This window comes from Leptodactylus fuscus, chromosome 3 (genome assembly GCF_031893055.1).
Source record: "Leptodactylus fuscus isolate aLepFus1 chromosome 3, aLepFus1.hap2, whole genome shotgun sequence".
Taxonomy (NCBI): domain Eukaryota; kingdom Metazoa; phylum Chordata; class Amphibia; order Anura; family Leptodactylidae; genus Leptodactylus; species Leptodactylus fuscus.
The window spans coordinates 193,851,754-193,871,411 of NC_134267.1; the positions used below are offsets into that span (position 1 = coordinate 193,851,754).

At 43.0% G+C, this 19,658-nt stretch overlaps 1 protein-coding gene across 1 annotated transcript in view; it reads right to left on the reverse strand.

Annotated features, from left to right (window-relative positions):
* Positions 1 to 19,658, reverse strand: part of SPHKAP (SPHK1 interactor, AKAP domain containing) — a 182,966-nt gene that overhangs the window by 89,313 nt on the left and 73,995 nt on the right. Inside the window, exon 2 of the mRNA XM_075269002.1 lies at positions 1,472 to 1,577. Coding sequence (XP_075125103.1) covers positions 1,472 to 1,577 — 106 coding nt within the window. The remainder of the gene's footprint in view (positions 1 to 1,471; positions 1,578 to 19,658) is intronic.

Genomic DNA, 19,658 nt, shown 5'->3' on the forward strand with positions numbered 1-19,658 from the left:
GTCCCGCACACAGGATAATGTAATTCATGGTCATGTATACAGGCCTATATACATGAATGGGCCAGTGTGCTATCTGGGAAAACGCACTGATCTAAAACACGGTCATCTACAAGGGGGCTAAGGCAGAGGGAAGACATGGCATCTAGACCAAGGCCCTATGTTATTGAACAAAGCTAAGAAACGCTACAAAAAATATAAAAAGAGGAAACGCATTGGGTTTTTTCCGCAGTTTTCCTTCTTTTATAGGGAAAACGCAAGCGTTTCTGCAAGTAATATTGACATGCAACGAGCGTTTTTGCTACAGCTTTTCTTTAGTGTTTTTTTTTATTCAGCGTGTGGATGGGACTAGCCAGACTCTCAGTCACTTTGCTGATACTGTGAAATGCTGCATTTTTTTCCTGCGCTATGTTTTGTGTAGCAAGAAAAAAAAACAACCTAAGGGCTTATTCACGCAGGCAAAGAGGGGGCGGATTATGGCGCTGAATCCACGTCATGGTGGATTCTCACAATGGTGGTCTATGTAGACCACCAGGCTACTTCTTTCCGTGAGCGGCAACATGCCGCTCATGGAAAAAAGAAGCAACATACCCTTTCTTCAGGCGGACACCACGGATGATTCAGCCGCGCATCCGCCTCCCGACACCACCCTCCCCATTCATTTGAGCCTACTCCGAAGCAGAGAGCCACGAGGGATGCCATGCATTGCACCGGCATCCCATCGTGGCAGCCGCCCTGAATTATTCACACGCATAATTGCGTGTGAACTTAACTTAAGGGTCATGGGTGGTTATTTTAAAGAGGACTTTTCACCACCTTCATCAACTCCATTTCTTTGCATCCTTCAGGAGTCGCCGCTCCACTGATTATATGATATAGTGGGATTTTTTTCTGTAGTCCCCATTCTTCCTGAGCAATATGTGCAGTTAGTTTTGGTGCTGAATATAAAGATAAGTCACTCTGTCATCAAGTTGGTGGTCTCAGGCAGGAACAGGTGAGAGGGTGTGATTCAGAGCTCTAGACAATATAAAAATACACCATATTTGTCATCCTACATCGGGCACTGTGATAAATCTGGTGTATGTTCAGATTTCCTGTCTATATTTCCACAGTTTATTAATAAACCTGGGCCATAAAGTCCAAAAGAACTCTCAGGCTGAATTCAGCGCACTGCTAACTTTCCCAGTTTGTGCCCGGTGGTAGAGATATCGGTGCTGTTAGTTTCATCACAGATATCCTTCCACTGTCAGAAAGGTAGGAATTACACCCTAGCAACGTCTAGTGTCAGTGACTAAATTCAGCGCGCTGTCAGTTACCTAGCAGTATGTAATACTGCACAACTCTGAAGACATGAAAGCTCCTCTTTAAGAATGGATTAATACATTGAAAAAGCATAATCATAAAATGAAAAAAAAAACTTTACATCAAATTAGAAAACCTTTCAACACATGAATGAAAAACAGGTTTACATTACCTTCCTGCACGCTGTGATAGAACTGCCCAGGTTGCTGGTGGATGTGTCATGGATGCTGTCACCCCCGTGTTTGTCCGCAGGTCCATACATGGCTGCCAAGTCACAACTATTGAAATAAAACACAGGTCACAAAATGATCAATGCGTCTATTATATGTATTTCCATTGTGCTAAAACCCCCAAAATCATATATATATTGTCTGAAAAGTTAATTGAAATGACAGGTTCACTTTAAAGTATTTCCTATTTCCTTGTCTTTTTTGTTTTTTGCTATTGTGTCGGGTGGGTTGGGGGTGGGGTGAACATTTTTGTAACATACTTTATTAATCTATCAAACTTCCTTTTAATAGAAAACAGGCTGTAAAGTTTCCATTGGGAATACCAGGAAGGTTGTCCATACACATGTACTCAATGTAGGACATAGAACTGAAGCATTTACTAGTTGGGGATGGTCACTTCAAGTGGAGGAAAATGGTGAGGAATTTGGTGTGGAATTTTCCATTGCTGAAAATAAAGCCTCCCATTGATTTCAATTGGTTCTGCTAGCTTTTATTTCCATTAGCGGACATTTTCACTAGTGGGAAAAAAAAGCTAGCAGAACCTATTGAAATCAATGGAGGCTTTAATTTCAACATGGAAAATTCCACACCAAATTCCACATCATTTTCTGCTGTGTGAATGGCCCCTAAAGCAGTATTCACATGTCCACAGTTTAGGGCTCGTATACAACTGCGCCCGGTCTCTGTTTCCTGCACAAAACTGAGGCAGGAGACAGAAACCTGCAGGACTCTTTCATACCCATTCATTTGAATGGGTTTGAAAGATGTCCGGCTGTGATGTCCGCTCTCTGCCGCAAAACCGTTTTTTTAAACCAGACACAGAGTCGGACATGCAGTACTATGTGTCCGATTTAAAAAAAAACGGTTTTGCGGCGGAGAGCATAAAACGCTCATCGCCACTCACGGCCGGACCTGGTATGACAGATTTCCGTCTTCTGCATGCAGAAGGTGGAAAGCTGAGAACGGAGATCTGAATGCTAGTGTGAACCTAGCGTTACAGATATGTAATGTCTGTGATATTCACGAACCGTCCTGTCCATGCTTAACCCTTTTTTCCCATCACTATTTTTTTTCCCATTTCATATACTTTCTATGTCTCTAGGCCCACAAATGACATATGTTTTTTTTTGTCAGACATCCATATTAATGTGATGCATCTGCATTAGTGAAAAAAAAAAGTGTACTGCAATTTTTTTGAACCCACGTGACAGAAAAGACACTGAATGAAAACCATAAAATGAATAGATACGTATGTCATCCATGAAAAATTTGGACGGCCTATATACATTAAAGGGGTTGCCCACTTTCAGACTAATATTGAGAGACAAATGTTTTGGTTTGTATAATAAAAAGTTGAATAATTTTCCAATATACTTTCTGTATCAATTCCTCACAGTTTTCTAGATCTCAGCTCGCTGTCATTCATTCTGTTACTTCTAGTGGATAAAACTCTGACCACGGTCATGTGATTTACAGTTCATGGTCATGTGATTTATGGTCCATGGTCATGTGATGTACACAGGTGCCTCTCGTTATAGTCACAGCACAATAATCAGACATCAGCCTGGTAATCAGCTGTGCACCTGTGTCCTCATCACATGACCGTGGATCGTAAATCACATGACCATGGACCGGAAATCACATGACCATGATCAGAGTTCTATCCACTAGAAGTAACAGAATGAATGACAGCAAGCTGAAATCTAGAAAACCGTGAGGAATTGATACAGAAAGTATATTGCAAAATTGTTCATCTTTTTTTTGTACAAACAATGACATTTGTTTCTCAATATTGGTCTGAAAGTGGACAACCCCTTTAAATGCAGACATATAAGTATATATTCACACACAGATGTAATGATGTGGCAGAAAGCTACACCCTACAAACGGCCAGACCAATGCCACCATATACTGTAGGAATATAGCTTCACACAATATTCAGTGGGATATATAATCAGTATATAAACCTTTCTCTTAGTTTTACAGTACACGCATTTAATGCATTTCTCAATTCCTTTTCCGTCTGTATGATATACTAAGCAATTTGTTGGATTGGTTTCCTGAAATAAAAATAAATGTGGCAGATGAATCTGGAAAATTCTCAGTTAATTAGTTTCTCGACTTGGAGCTCGCATATTTCAGACTAATAAATGGTAAGTAATAGCCATGGATTATTATACTGTAGTTAAACGGATTTGCCCGAGAACTCAGGAAAATAAACTAGCTGCAGGAAACATTAAAAAAATAAAAAAGACCAATAATGCCCACCTATTAAACCCCGCACTGAGATCCATGCTGGTGATGTGCTGCACATGTCAGTATAACTGCTGACTGGCATGTTTTCACTTCAAGACAATAAAATCATAATATGGGACCTCTGCAAAATGGTCGCTGGATCGGAAAGCCTTGGAAACTTGGAAATAGTGATTAACAGGTTTTGTTTTAGATAGATGGGGGTCTCAGATGTGGGACCTGCATCTTTGGGACACTTATGGCATATACTGTGGATTAAATAAGAATACCCTTTCAAAGGTTATATCAATAACATCATATATTGGAATCTGTGGGTCTGCTGACTTGCTACAATGCTCAAACATATAACCCAATGTAATGGCTCTAAAAAGATAAGAAATCCCTCTGTAAAGGGTGACACAATGCAGCGACCTTCCCTTTAGCAAAAGTTGCCCCACTGAAATTCACTACTATCACATGTCATTGCTATCTCTACATGTCAAAAAGATTGTCCCTATTGGTGTCCATAGGTAAGTTGTTACAAAATAGTCATGTGGAGATTTGTTATAACCTATGGTGCCATCACCACACACACGTTCACAGTCCACTTTATTTAAAGTCCATACTCCTTCTTACGGCTTATCACCCCCCTCTTGCTTCATCCAGCCTTAAAGAGGACCATCCACCAACCTCAACAAGTCCAGCTCTTCACAACAATTAATAAGTTAGTTTTGGTGCCTGATATGATATTCAGTCTCTGTACTGTCAGGAGGGCGGTGTCAGGCAGGAGCAGACAAGGGATGTGATTCTGAGCTCTGACACTGGCTGCCTCTGATTGGAGCTCTGAGTCACACCCCCTGCCTGACACCACCCTCTTGACATTACAGAGACTAAATAGCACATTAGGCACCAAAACTGTCTGCACTTGTTGCTTGAGAACCTTGGGGTGGGGGGACAAAACTCCAACTGTGCTGGAATTAGTAGAGCAGTGCTTATTAACAGATGCGAAGATCTTGAAAAGTGGTGAAAGGTCTTCTTTAGGCACATCTATGATGTCTAGTGGTGTCTCTTCTGGGTGTCTCTCAGCCAATGGAGAAGTCTAAGCTAGTCAATAGATATCAATAAGTCAAGCCTCTACCAACCTGAGTAGTAATACCTTGAAACATGAAATAATTTGTAATGTAAGTGATGTAATAAAGAACCAGCATGTTCAGTAATGAGCTGGATAGTTGTACAGAAAATGGAATAAATGTCTTCAGATTGTAACAAGATCATTAGAAGAAAATAATCATCTAGATGGAATTTTTAGGCTGGAATTCATCTACAAGTTCAGTCATGGCCGGTCATCCTTCCTCCGAAGCATCACAGGTTACCTAACCAGTACAGAATAATTGGAAAATCGCATTCACTCCTCACAAGGGGGGGGTATATCTATTAACCATGTAATGGCGCAGATTCTGTGCTGGATCTGTCAGCTCATGTGTGATCCCCATCACATGTATGGAGCTTCATATAATAGGTTCTACTTAGCTTATCAGCCAATAATTATTCTCCCAGTCTCCCGTGCTGGTGTCAGTACAAACTGAAATTCTCCTACTACTCATTGCTGACATACATGAATATTAGCAGTTTTCTATGGTCGACCTTTTGGTCCCAAATGATTAAAAGAAGCTGTAGTGTATCTCTGACGCAAATATGAGACTGTATTACAGTATACTGCATAAGGGATCACTTAGTTATGATAATGCAAAATAATGTGGCCCTAAGGAAAACAGATCATAAGAGTATGTTCACAAGGTGGACTTCTGAACTGATCTTAAGACAGATGACACCTCAAAATTAGCACCAAATTCCAACAGAAAAGCAAATGGTAGAGGTGGAGGTGGAGCTCACATTCCTATTACATTTCTGCTGTGTGGGCATACCCTAACCTGGCAACTGAGTGCTGCTAACAGATCATGGCTTCTGCTTTGGTTAGTCTACTTGAAGAGCCCCATAATCATAAAATGTCTTCCTGCTGGGATCCCCATAGATCATCAGTTATCTCTTGGAAAACCAGGCAGAAAGTGTTCAAAATTCCTGCAGCGCCTCCAGAGGGGAAATTAAGTATTACAAAATGCCATTTCAAATCAAAGGCCTCTTTACGTAATGCAAGACAGGACAAGACAAATCCTCCAGAGCAAGTGCCGGCCTTTGTAGCCACTCAAGAGATAAAGTCCCTAAACAGCGGGCTTCCCTGTATTAAAGGGGTTTTCTGGGACTAAGATATTGAACTTCACTTCCTCTTCTCAGGCTGTCTTTTGGATTGAAAAATGACTTTTGGATCCATTAGGCTTGCAGAGCCCTATATCTTTGGTGAGCAGGAGGATTTTTAACCCTTACCAGTCTAGGCATCACAAAATGTGACAACTTCAATTTACCTGCAATAGTTTGAAAACATTCGCACTTATTTTATTGGCTAGGTTGTCAGTTGTCACTAATATAATAGAGTCATTTAAGAATTGTCTCATAAGGAAATTTCGGGGGAAACAAGCTAGGTAATTGACAAACATAGATGGATATGTATATAAAAGATGTGATTAATAAACTATATACACACATCTGATCATTAAATAACAGGCCGATATATTCAGTGCTTTGTGCTTGTCACACTGGAAACCTTCCAATTACCTATGAGAGAATAAATAGATTTATACATAGAGAGATGTGAATACGGCACCTATAGCAGGCTGATGTAGCAGGGTATACAGTACATATATATATATATATATATATATATATATATATATATATTAGAATCACATTTTTCATAGCTCTTTGTTTACCAGTGCTTACATCCATATGTATTTCTATTACTGACTTTTGATGTATATTGAGTTAGAAAATAGAACCCGTTTTTGCTCTCAGAGGCTGCCTAAAGCGTCTATGATTCCTTCATAGAGGATATTCCATTATTCGGCAAGATTTTATTCTTAACGCAGCAAAAATACAATGAGCAGATTTAATAATTCTGTTTAATATCTAGGCAGTGTAAATAAAGATCCGGCAGACAAAAGATTGCTTGGCCTACTTTGCTTCGTCTGTTGTAGAGTGAAGAGTAAAATGTGTCTAAAACAAGACGTAAATATGGTGCACAACATGTACGCCAGTTTTCTTGGTGCACAATAACCAGAATTCATGTGAATTTAGCTTAGTAAATCTCTCTTGTCTCTCTTGGTTATATAAAGCAGAAGTTTATACAAGTGTTTCACATCTCCTCTGGAGTCTGTGATATTTACATACATACAAGATCTAGCACCATGGATAGCAACCAAACAGCAAGCTAGAGGCGTCATCACAAGCAATAAGGTACAGTATGACTGAAGCCCTCTAGGATATATGACAATGGTATACTGATGAAGCAGAGCTGAAATTGTTATAGAACTGTTCTTTGTCTACACCATGACTACAACTAGCATGGAAGACAACTGTGAAGATTCAGATTGTTAGTAATTTGTCTCAACTTTATCTGTAGTATTGCAAATTTACAAGTAATGTTAGAAAAAATTGTAGTAAAGCTATAATTTTAATAAGGATACAGCAGAAAACTTATAATGGGAGATTTTCGTCCCATATACTCTACTTTTAGGTTAAGGCTTCATGGTGGCTTTTGGCGTGACTCCACAACTCCTCCAACAATGTAGTTGCAAATTGAGCCGATTGAGAATTGCGGCATTTATTGCTATTAGAAGTTACAGTCACAGAACTTTCTGGGGTACAATATAACTCCAGTCACCTACTTTGGTGAAGGAATTGCAGGGACGACGTGATGATCTTTGATTGAGCGACAAGAATCACTGCCAAAATCACCATGCAACCCCTAGGCTAATGTGGTCCATAAGTTGCACATTGTGTCATTAGCAAAGTTTGGGCAAATATTTGCAAACTGATGTATTTAACAAAATTTATGCAGAATTTGGGTAGATTTTTACACAAATTTGTACATTGCTTTCTTAGCACAAGGGAATCTAAAAGTTGCACCAATTTTATTATAAGGAGGGTGCCTCTTTGTTATGTCATTATATTACCAGGAGAGGCACAACATGAAGCTCCTGGGCCCTAATGTAAAATTGGTAGCAGGACCCACAACTATAGTGTAGCGTTTACCCTCCACCCTCCTCTCTCCCTAACGCTGCTAGACCCTGATATGACTGCACTCTCTACCCCATATAAAGATACTCCCTGCATAGCACCCAGGCATACGTCTAAAGAATATCCTTTGGTCCCTAAGATAACCCTTGCCATACACCCTGGGAGCTTTCCAGGAGCAAACGCCGAATATGTTTGTTACATCTATCATTCAAGCTTTAATGAAACTTGAAAAGGAAGCAGAATAGTATTTATCATATCCAATTAACGGAGATGTAACGTAGGATCTCCATTACCGCTTACTGGTTGTGTCCTACTGGCAGCAAGTGACACATATGAAGAATATATCCTAATGGTAGCATTGCACAGATACTATGAATCTTCTCTTGATGCATAATTTACCTGACACTCAGAAGTCAAGAAGACAGTGAAATGTGAGATAATAAGGAAATAAATAGGAGTATGCACGACGCCTTGTGGATATAAGATCATTCCTTGTAGAGGCCAGAGACCAGGGAAATAAATTGGATGGATATGTATTCCTTGGTATAGGATTGACCTTCCAGTGCTGACATAAGACTCTCTCATGCTTGGCACTCTTCCTCTGTGTGTGACTTGGCAGTATACAGTAGCAATTACTATGTCATCTTATTCTGATCCATTACAATTTAATATATCAATCAGGTCACTTGGACTCCAAGAAACTCATGTCATGGCATATCTCATGTGTCTTCACTGAAATGCCGGCTGTAAGAAGTGCTTGACTTATTAGGTCTGCCCTTTTCCTAATAGTTGTGATGTATGTGATACACACTATGACATCTCCTTAAAGAATAAAGACTCGATTTAGCCTTTTTGTTGCATTTTATGAGAAAGACTGAATAAAATTCAGCCAGCTGGAGACTACAGTGTTATTCACTATATTATGAACAGATATTTCCAATTTTACAAGGTCCACCATATGGTTGTATAGTTATAGCCAAGTTATTAAGTTTAGGTGTTTTGGACACAAAATTAAAGGGGTTATGCCACTTTGAGTATTTATCCTCTAGCCTATGGATAGAGGATAAATAGCTGGTCGGTGGGGATCTTACTGCTGAGACCTACACCTGCACTGAGAACTAAGGGTGTTTCCCTCCTTGACGGCAACCAGTCTGAATATTGACGTACCTCTTGCTAAATGGGATGCATCCGGTCTCCTAGTCCCTTCAATGGGAACATCAGAGATAGCCAAAACATGGCTAGCTCCAGCACTCACATTGAAGTGAATTGGAGTGCGGATGTGTCCAGTCCTGCACACACATATGCATACATTCAATTCACAATGGGGAGAAAACACCCCCCATTCTCTGATCCCTCGCCGATCAGCTATGTATCCTCTATCCATAGTCTTTGGCCCCTTTCAGGCCACTATCATGAGCACTCCATAGAGAGACATCTGTAGTTGTACAATTCAGTTTGCAAAATTTCTGATCCCCTCAATATGCCCCACCAACTGTAATCACAGTGAAGTGGATAAGTGTAGTAATAACAACAGCTAAGACATGAAGCAGTCCGCCATGAAAACTCACAGTTGCAATGGTGAACATTTGTGTAAAATTCAATCATCCTATCCTTGTATCTAGTCTGACTACATGAGTGACTGCAGGTTCTGATCTGGCTCTGGAAGTGACCTCAGCATGAATTGTATGTTTGGAGTTTCATGTAATGGATAGAGATGAGTGAACTGGTTCATAAATAGGGTTCATTCTCAATATTCCAAAAATCTCAGAAGATTTATAGGGTTCACCACTCACAAACCACACACCCCAGAGTGTAATAAGCAGAGGCCCAGGGGAGGTGTAAAGATAATAAACACTGATACTCGTCTTCCCTCACCTCTCCTCTATTACCTTGCAGCATCCTGCACTCCATCAATGTCTTTGATTATCTTCCAGTCTCCTGGGTGATGTCATGCGCCCCAGAGGAATGATGAGATCTGTGATTAGACCTGTGACATCATCTAGGACACTGGAAGATGACCAACGACTGAAGAGCACTGGACGCCACAAGGGGCTCAGGACAGGTGAGGGAAGATAAGCATCAATACCCCCCCCCCCCTTCTGGTTCTGAAATTAAACCAGCAGGCAAACCTTGTGAACTTTCATGAAATGAGTCTCATGAGGTTCATCCATTTCTAGCAATGGGTTTCCACAATCGTGTAGCTAAATACAAGTCTTGGGTCAGAAACCGTAATGTAAAGGGTTGTCTGCGCTGGTGTAAACCATGCCAACACTGGACTCTGGAGCACTGGAAATATTTTGATATCTGGCAGTCTGATAAGGCAAGAAATTCATTGTGCTTACTGTAAACTTGCTTGGCCAGCGCTGTGGAGTTTGGCCCTTATTTTCAATGAAGGGTAGTGTTATCCACTTCTCTGGTCTCAAATTTTGGCCTTGGAAAACCGCAAAATTGAATTTGTTTTCATATTATTAATACTTCATCTTCTTGTTAGCACGCCTAGGTATAAACATGCTTGAGACATGACACTAGGGAATTCCTGAAAGATGATTCCCTTTTACATCTACATCCAAGGTCATGTGTAGAGTGAAAGAATATGTTGTCCATTATTGTGATGGGAATGCCGATGACTACACGAGTATCTGACTTCCCAAACACTCCGTTGGCTAAATGGCAGCAAATTCCTACAGACACCCTCCAAATTCTTGTTGAAAACCTTTCTAGATGAACGGAGCTGGTTATAGTAAGAAAAGAGGGTCTGACCCTTATCCCTCACATGGACTATTTTATAAGATTTCAGCTTTTGTATATTCATTAGGATGAATCTGGCTTATATGTATCTGGTTTACATTTTTTCGTGCTTGAACAGTACAGTCCTGTGCAAATGGTTTAGACATGTATGGGTAATACTGCAAACGAAGAATGCTCTCAGAAACAAAAGGTTATTTTTCTCAACTAACAAAATAAAAAGAAAGAAAAAATATAACTGTAAATCCCATGAATATTCGGTGTGACCACTCTTTGTTTTCCATCAATTCTTCTCGGTACTTGAAGATAGTTTTTGGCTGGAACTTGGCTGGAAGGTTGTTCCAATGATCTTGGAGAACTAACCACAGGTCTTCTGTAAATGTAGGCTTGCTGAATCCTTCTGTCTCTCCATGTAATCCCAGACAGACTGGATGATATTGTGATCAGGGCTTTGTAGGGGTCATATCATCTTTTCTAGGACTCCTGCTCCAAATGGTAAATGTCACACCAAATATTGATGGGATTTAGATTTCTCTTTTGTTCATTCACTTCATTTTGTTAATTGACAAAAAATAAAATATTAACATTTCTATTTCTGAAAACATTCTGACTTTGCAGCATTTTTTCCGCACCTGCCTAAAACATTTGCAATGCTAGTAACAGCCAGGTGATCACTTTAATGATCATTTTTTTCAGGGGGAACAACTTAACAATGGTCCTGCTGCTCTTCCCCTTAAGGGACCATTCACATGGAGGAAGTTGGCGCTGATTCTGACGTGGAGTCTATGTCAGAATCAGCGCTGAAAAAAAAGACTCCCATTGACTTCAATGGGTTCCGTTTTCCATGCGGAAACCATTAAAATGAATGGGAGGCTTTTTTCCCATTGATTTCAATGGGTTGCATATGGAAAATGGAACCCATTGAAGTCAATGGGAGTCTTTTTATTCAGCGCTGATTCGCGCCAACTTCCTCCATGTGAATGGACCCTAACAAAGAATGGAACATTGGGTTGTGTTGGAGCAGCCAAGAAGTCCCAGTTTGGAGGCAAGGCAATTTTTATTATAGGAATACTTATATTTTATATAGTCCTAAGATCTAGTCCTATACATTTATTCATCCTAGTACAAGATAGTGCCAGATAAAGAAAGCATTAAATGAGATACATGTGCAGTGTGTTAGGAGTATTTAGGTTCATTACTTTCTATTTTTCTTACCTGGGGAGTTTTTGGCTGCGCGGTGTCTGGGGTGGCATCCTGGCGCTGCGGGGTTGTCCTGTCGTGAGTATTGGTGCACACCTTCTGACTTGCACGTGCGCACTGCTGGTAGGCAGCTTTTATTTCCTGGTTGATTAGTCTGTCCTCCCATTTGCACCTGGGAGGAGTGGTCTCTACTCTGTATATAAACCCATGCCTCCCATGGTTCTGTGCTGAGTGTCGCTTTTACAGAGCTAGGCCTTAGCAGGAGGAGTAGGTGGTTATCTTGGATAGAGGAAGTTCCGTGGTTGGTTTTTGGGAGGTTTGGGTGAACGAGTTGGTTTGTGTGTTTTCCCTTCTGTGTTCACCAATCCCCCCTCTGTGTATAATTGACTGTGTGAGTGAATTGCCTTATCCTTTGATTTCTACTCAGTTTCCCTGTGTTTGTTTCCTAGTGTAAGGTTCCTTCCCATATTGGTTTGGGGGAATCCTTTCCCACATTTTTCCTGTGTGCTGCTTGTGTTGTTAGTCAGCGCACACCCTTGTCAGTCCCTGTCAGTAGCAGCTTCACTTGTTCGTTAGGGGTGACCCCCTTTAGTCTCCAGTCCCTAGAGGTCTTATAGGGCATTCCTTCTCCCACTTCCCTCTAGGCCTACGGAATCAGTGAGAGAGGAGCTGTCGGGGTCAGGCTTAGCCTGAGTACAGCCGACCCACACCCGTGAGGCAGGGACCGGGATAGCTAGTGGGAGTAGTGCAGGGCGAGATTCCCTACTGCTATTCCTTAGCCCCGTTGCAGCTACCTGGACTGACATAACAGTACACTCAGCCGGTAAAAAAAAAAAAAAAAAAAAAAAAAAAAAGGTTCGTTTGCATTATGACGGACCTGAAACAGTTGTACCAGGCGGTACAGCAGATTTCCACTGAGATGGAGGGGATTAAGCTACGAATGGATGCCATCCAAGCTTCTGGCGTATCTCAAGTACAGCAGTTGGCTCAACACACAGCCTCTCAGGTGGAGGGCATACAGAGGCAGGTGAGTAGCGCCCCTGTGGGTCGGCCTCTGGAGCCAAAAGTCAGCTTACCTGAACCCTTCCAAGGTAAGAGGTCAGATTTTTTCCGATTTCAAAAGGACTGTCTTTTGTATTTCCGGCTACGGCCGTTTTCCTCCGGTTCTGAGGTACAGAGAGTTGGGATTATTATTACTTTGAGAGATGATCCCCTCATCTGGGCACATTCGTTACCAGCCGACTCAGCTTGCTTACTAACTGTAGAGGCGTTTTTCTCCACAATGGGGTTACTGTATGACGACCCAGACAGGGTACGCACGGCTGAGTATAACCTACGACGTGTGGTGCAAGGGGATCACGCTATAGAGACATATTGCACAGAGTTTCGTAGGTGGGCAGCAGAAGTACACTGGAATGACCCCGCTCTACTTAGTCAGTTTGAGACAGGGCTCTCAGACCAGGTTAAAGACCATCTAGTTTCTCACCCTGTTCCGGGAGATCTAGATGAGGCCATGCAGCTGGCAATTAGAGTTGGACGGCGCCTCCGGGAGCGTGGAGACAAGAGTCCTGGGGGGCTTAGCCCTCCTCAATTCTCTGTTTTTAGAGAGGACCCGGGGGACCAACCCATGCAGATTGGGGCCACTGTGCGAAGTGGAAGACCCAAGAGTGAAGGGTCCCGCACAGTACGCTGTTTTGTGTGTGGAGGGATGGGACATGTAGCAAGGGTATGCCCCTCCAGAGAATGGTTCGCCAAGGAGAGTAATAACCCCAGGTCTATTGAGGGTAAAGGGAGAAAACCTACTAAGGAGGGAGGTGTGCATATTTCCTGTACTCAGACTGCCGGGTTGACCCTTGAAGGATGGGTAAATGGGCAGAAGTGCCGGATTTTGGTTGATTGTGGTTCGGCAGTCAACCTTATTGACTCAGAGTTTTGTGAGCAATTAAGGGTGAGTCCTTTGGTCTTGGAGTCTCAGATACCGGTGTGGGCTATTGAAAGACCCCTCTACAGCAAGCTGTCATCTCCAAACAGGTGGAGGGTTTGGAGTTTATTGTGGGTGGCCACAGGGAAGAGATTGACTTGTTCTTGTTGTCTAAGTTACCAGCACAAGTAGTGTTGGGGTGGCCCTGGCTGAAGCAGCATAACCCTATTATCAACTGGGAGACCGAGTCAGTAGTTTCTTGGGGGCAGGGGTGTAATGGTCGATGTCTGCCCATATCCGTTATGTCTTTGTCTATAGACAATTTGCCTCAAGAAATATGTGAGTTCAGGGAGGTCTTTGAGGAAAGGGCAGCCAAGACATTACCACCACATCGCACCTATGATTGCTCGATTAAATTTATACCTAATGCAGTGTTACCCAAGACAAGGTTGTACAATCTCACTATTCCGGAGAGGGAGGCGCTCAAAGAGTATATTGAGGGGAGTCTAGAGGTGGGGCATATTCGCCCATCTAAGTCCCCAGTAGCAGTGGGGTTTTTCTTTGTAAAGAAGAAAGATGGAGGGTTGCGCCCTTGTTTGGATTTTAGGGAGATTAACAAAATCACGGTGCGGAATCCCTATCCCATTCCGTTGATCTCGGATCTATTCAGCCAGATTACGGGAGCCCGCTGGTTTAGTAAAATAGATTTATGTGGGGCGTATAACTTGCTGAGAATCAAGAAGGGGGATGAGTGGAAAACAGCGTTTAACACACCCCTAGGACACTTTGAGAATCTTGTGATGCCTTTCGGTCTAACCAATGCGCCTGCGTTTTTTCAGAATTTTATTAATGATGTACTAAGTGCCGTCATAGGGAGGGGGGTTGTGGTCTATCTGGACGATATACTCATTTACACCCCGGATTTGGAGACTCATTGGGAGAGAGTAAGAGAGGTTTTAGATCTCCTGAGGGTTAACCAATTAAGTGCTAAGCTGGAGAAATGTGTGTTCGCGGTCAATAAATTATGTTTCCTTGGCTATATCCTATCAGACAAGGGGTTCGAGATGGACCCTGAGAAGGTCAGGGCAGTCTTGGAGTGGCCGCGACCCGAGAACCTAAAGGCGGTCCAACGGTTCTTGGGGTTCTCCAACTATTATCGCCAGTTTATCAAGGGATTTTCTGAGGTTGTGAAACCTATCTCGGACTTGACTAAGAAGGGGGCTGACTGTGCTAAGTGGTCGCCAGAGGCGCTAGCTGCGTTTGAAGAACTGAAGAAGCGATTCTCGTCCGCTCCCATTTTGAGACAGCCGGATGAGAGGTTGGCCTTCCGAGTGGAGGTGGATGCCTCCTCGGTGGGGGTGGGAGCAGTACTTTCTCAGGAGTTCGAGGAGGGTACGCATCCCTGTGCCTTCTTTTCTAAGAAATTCTCTGCCTCTGAACGGAATTATGACATCGGAGATAGGGAACTACTAGCAATAAAACTAGCGTTCGAACATTGGCGTCATTTCCTGGAGGGGGCCAGAAGGCCAGTCCAGGTATTTACTGACCACAAGAATTTGATTTATCTTGGGTCGGCGAAGAGATTAAATGCACGGCAGGCCAGATGGGCTCTATTTTTTGCGCGGTTCCATTTTAACATGACTTATGTGCCGGGTTCAAAGAATGTTAAGGCTGATGCTTTATCCCGGTATATGTCGACTGAGGAGGAACGAGAGGCGCCTGCCACTATTCTTGGGGATGGAGTGGTGGTAGCAGTATTGGGCGCGAAATTGGAGAAGGCCTTGATCGAAGCGCAACACGCTGCACCTTCCAAGATACCTAGAAACAAGCTTTTTGTCCCAACTACTCTCCGACAAAGTCTCCTGAGGGAGTGTCATGAGTCGGTTCTTGCTGGTCACCCGGGGGTTTCAGAGACCATGAGATTGGTGTCTAGGAATTTTTGGTGGCCAGGGTGGAGTAAGGAGGTCTTGCAGTTTGTTCAAAATTGTTCGGTCTGTGCAAGAGCCAAGGCGTCGCATACCCGTCCCCACGGTCTTCTACATCCATTGGAACCTCCTAAGGCACCTTGGACTCATCTGTCTATGGATTTCATCACGGGCCTTCCGGTGTCTAAGGGTTTCACGGTCATTTGGGTAGTCGTTGACCGCTTCACGAAAATGTGCCATTTGATCCCGTTTTCCAGGCTGCCATGTGCCAAGACACTATCTGAGGCGTTTATTAAAGAGATTGTAAGGTTGCATGGTCTTCCTGAGGAGATCGTTTCGGACAGGGGACCTCAATTTGTGGCTAAATTCTGGCGGGCTTTTTGCAGCAGGTTGGGAGTTACACTGTCGTTTTCCTCCGGGTTTCACCCAGAGTCTAACGGACAAACAGAGAGGAAGAATCAGGATGTGGAACAGTTTTTGAGGTGTTTTGTTCGAGAGAACCAGAATAATTGGGCTGCCTTTCTCCCCCTGGCAGAATTTTCCCTAAACAACCATGATTCCAATGCCACAGGTACCACACCTTTTTTTTGCTCCGGTGGTAGACATCCTGTTTTCGGAGTATTTTCTTCCATTTCTTCCCCAGTTCCGGAGGAGGAGCTATTTTCTAAAAAGCTGCAAGGGGTATGGTCCCGTATCCGAGAGAATCTGGTGCGGGCGTCGCACCAGGCTAAGGTCCAGGCGGATCGGAAGAGAGGAGAGTTGCAGTTCTTCCCTGGTGAGATGGTTTGGTTGTCCACCAAGAATATCAGGTTGAAGGTTCCTAGCAAGAAGCTGGGTCCCAGGTTTGTGGGTCCTTTTAAGATCATCAAGATGGTAAATGAAGTGGCGGCGCAGCTGCAACTACCTAAAAGGTGGAAGATAAACCGGGTATTCCATGTCTCCTTGTTAAAGAAGGCCAAGAAGGGAACGTCTCCAGTTAAGGTTCCACCAGTTTCTGAGTCCGGGGAGTATGAGATATCCCGAGTTCTGGATAGCAAATATGTTCGGGGGAAGCTATGGTATCTGGTGGCATGGAAGGGATACGGTCCTGAGGATAATTCTTGGGTCCTGGAGTCGGATGTGTCAGCTCCCAGACTCATGGAGAAATTCCACAAGGAGTTCCCGAAGAAGGATGCTCCTAGAGAATCCGGAGTCTTCTCCTTGAGGGGAGGATCCTGTTAGGAGTATTTAGGTTCATTACTTTCTATTTTTCTTACCTGGGGAGTTTTTGGCTGCGCAGTGTCTGGGGTGGCATCCTGGCGCTGCGGGGTTGTCCTGTCGTGGGTATTGGTGCACACCTTCTGACTTGCATGCGCGCACTGCTGGTAGGCAGCTTTATCTCCTGGTTGATTAGTCTGTCCTCCCATTTGCACCTGGGAGGAGTGGTCTCTACTCTGTATTTAAACCCATGCCTCCCATGGTTCTGTGCTGAGTGTCGCTTTTACAGAGCTAGGCCTTAGCAGGAGGAGTAGGTGGTGTTCTGGGATAGAGGAAGTTCCGTGGTTGATTTTCGGGAGGTTTGGGTGAACGAGTTGGTTTGTGTGTTTTCCCTTCTGTGTTCACCAATCCTCCCTCTGTGTATAATTGACTGTGTGAGTGAATTGCCTTATCCTTTGATTTCTACTCAGTTTCCCTGTGTTTGTTTCCTAGTGTAAGGTTCCTTCCCATATTGGTTTGGGGGAATCCTTTCCCACATTTTTCCTGTGTGCTGCTTGTGTTGTTAGTCAGCGCACACCCTTGTCAGTCCCTGTCAGTAGCAGCTTCACTTGTTCGTTAGGGGTGACCCCCTTTAGTCTCCAGTCCCTAGAGGTCTTATAGGGCATTCCTTCTCCCACTTCCCTCTAGGCCTACGGAATCAGTGAGAGAGGAGCTGTCGGGGTCAGGCTTAGCCTGAGAACAGCCGACCCACACCCATGAGGCAGGGACCGGGATAGCTAGTGGGAGTAGTGCAGGGCGAGATTCCCTACTGCTATCCCTTAGCCCCGTTGCAGCTACCTGGACTGACATAACACAGTGTTATACTCTAGTATATGGTATATTTAGCAATTTCCGAACCCTTTAATTATTTATAGCAGTATTTACAGAAGTAGAAAAGACCTACATCATCATCTCAGGACTCTGCCATGTATGTGAATGCCTTTGTTTTCTGCGGAAACTAATGGTATCATTGATTTACTGGAGTTAAACAATTGCCAGGGCCTGTGGGGGATACACTTAGTTGATCACCCATTAATAGATTTCCTATCTAAAGGGAGGATTATTTAGCGTCCTCTTCCGATCAATATTCAATTTAAGTAAACATTGTACTAGAAAAGCTTTAGAAGCACGCAAGAGACAAATCCAGTAGGTGGACATTCTTAAGGGTAGGAGTAATAATTCTGCAGTCTTTGAAAATAAAATGCTGGTATTTTTAACTTTTAGAGTATATTTTTATTTCTTAGGTTAACTTAAAGGGGTTTTTTGAGCAAAAAAAAAAAAAAAAAAATCTAATAAGATCAGTTAGTGCTATTAATATGTTAATAAGTGCTACCAAATACCACAGCTGGATTTTGAGTGATTTCTGGGTTTCTCTGGGAGATCCTGGCATCTTTTGCATTTGTTTAAGTGGTGTAGCTTCTTGTTCTGTTTTCCTACAGCTACCATGATGCAATGCACTTTACTACCAGCCGACTCTCACAACCTCCCTCTCTTACTCTCACCCCTCACACCCTTTTTCCCTAACTCGCCCACTACTAGCCCTTCCCCACCAACTAAACGCCAGGAGCTACAGTGCATGCTGGCACTCTGGCTCTATTGCGCAGACGTCACGAAGAGGAGAAGCCGGCCCCCCTGTAGTAAGTGATCAGTGCCCAAAAGATCCAGATAGGAAGAAAGGTAAGTATGATGGGGTGTGGGGAGGGGTTAGTATAGTAGATGTTCCATTTCCAGAAACAGGGAAACGGAAAGTCCCCAGATATCTGAAAATGTGCCTGGGGCGGTCACATGACCTGCCCCCTCCCCCAGACGATCTGGGTAAATATAAATTTTTTGTAAAAAAAAGTAAAGTAGGTGAGAGGTGTTTAGCTTATGCCCGGTTCACATCTGCATTTGGTAATCTGTTTGAGACCCCCTGAACGGACTATTGAACGCATTAGCAAGTGGTGTGCAGTGAAAGCACACGGATCCCATAGACTATAATGAGGTCCATGTGCTTTCTGCACAGTGTCCCCATGGAACATACGGACAGAAAAATACTTTATGGTCTACTTTCATGTCTGCATGACTCATGCGGACACCACACGGAAAATACACAGACCCCATTATAGTCTATGGGGTCCATGTGCTTTCACTGCACACCGCTTGCCAATGAAGTCTGTAGTCCGTTTAGGGGATCCCCATGCGAAATTCCAGAATGGATTACCAAACGCAGATGTGAACCAGGCATTAGAGTAGAAATATAATTTTATCCTGGACAACCGCCTTGATCTCCTTTGAGATGTAGCTTGTTCCAATGTACCTTTGATGCTATAAACGCAAAGTCACTACAGATACAGTATGAGTCACAGATATGTGCTATACATTGGATATTTCAATAAAACTCAATTTCTGTTCAATATCTAATCCCCATGATGGCAAGTAAAGGGGTTCTCTGGGTGTAAGACATGTATGTCCTGATCTTAGTATAGTCCATCAATACTTTATCTGTAAGGGTCTGACCCCTGCCAAAGAGCAGAATGATGGGGTTGTTACTTTTGCTTTATTGCGTATGTTTACAAAAGTATACCTTTATATAGTCTGGACATGGTGTGGATAGAGGTTTAATAAAATGGAAACATATCCTACTCGGAGCCGGCTATTCATGGAAAGTCACTTGAACCCACATTGTAAATTATGCTCAAACACTTAGGTATGATACTTTTATTAAAAATAGTTTTACTGCATTTTCTTAGTTGAGCA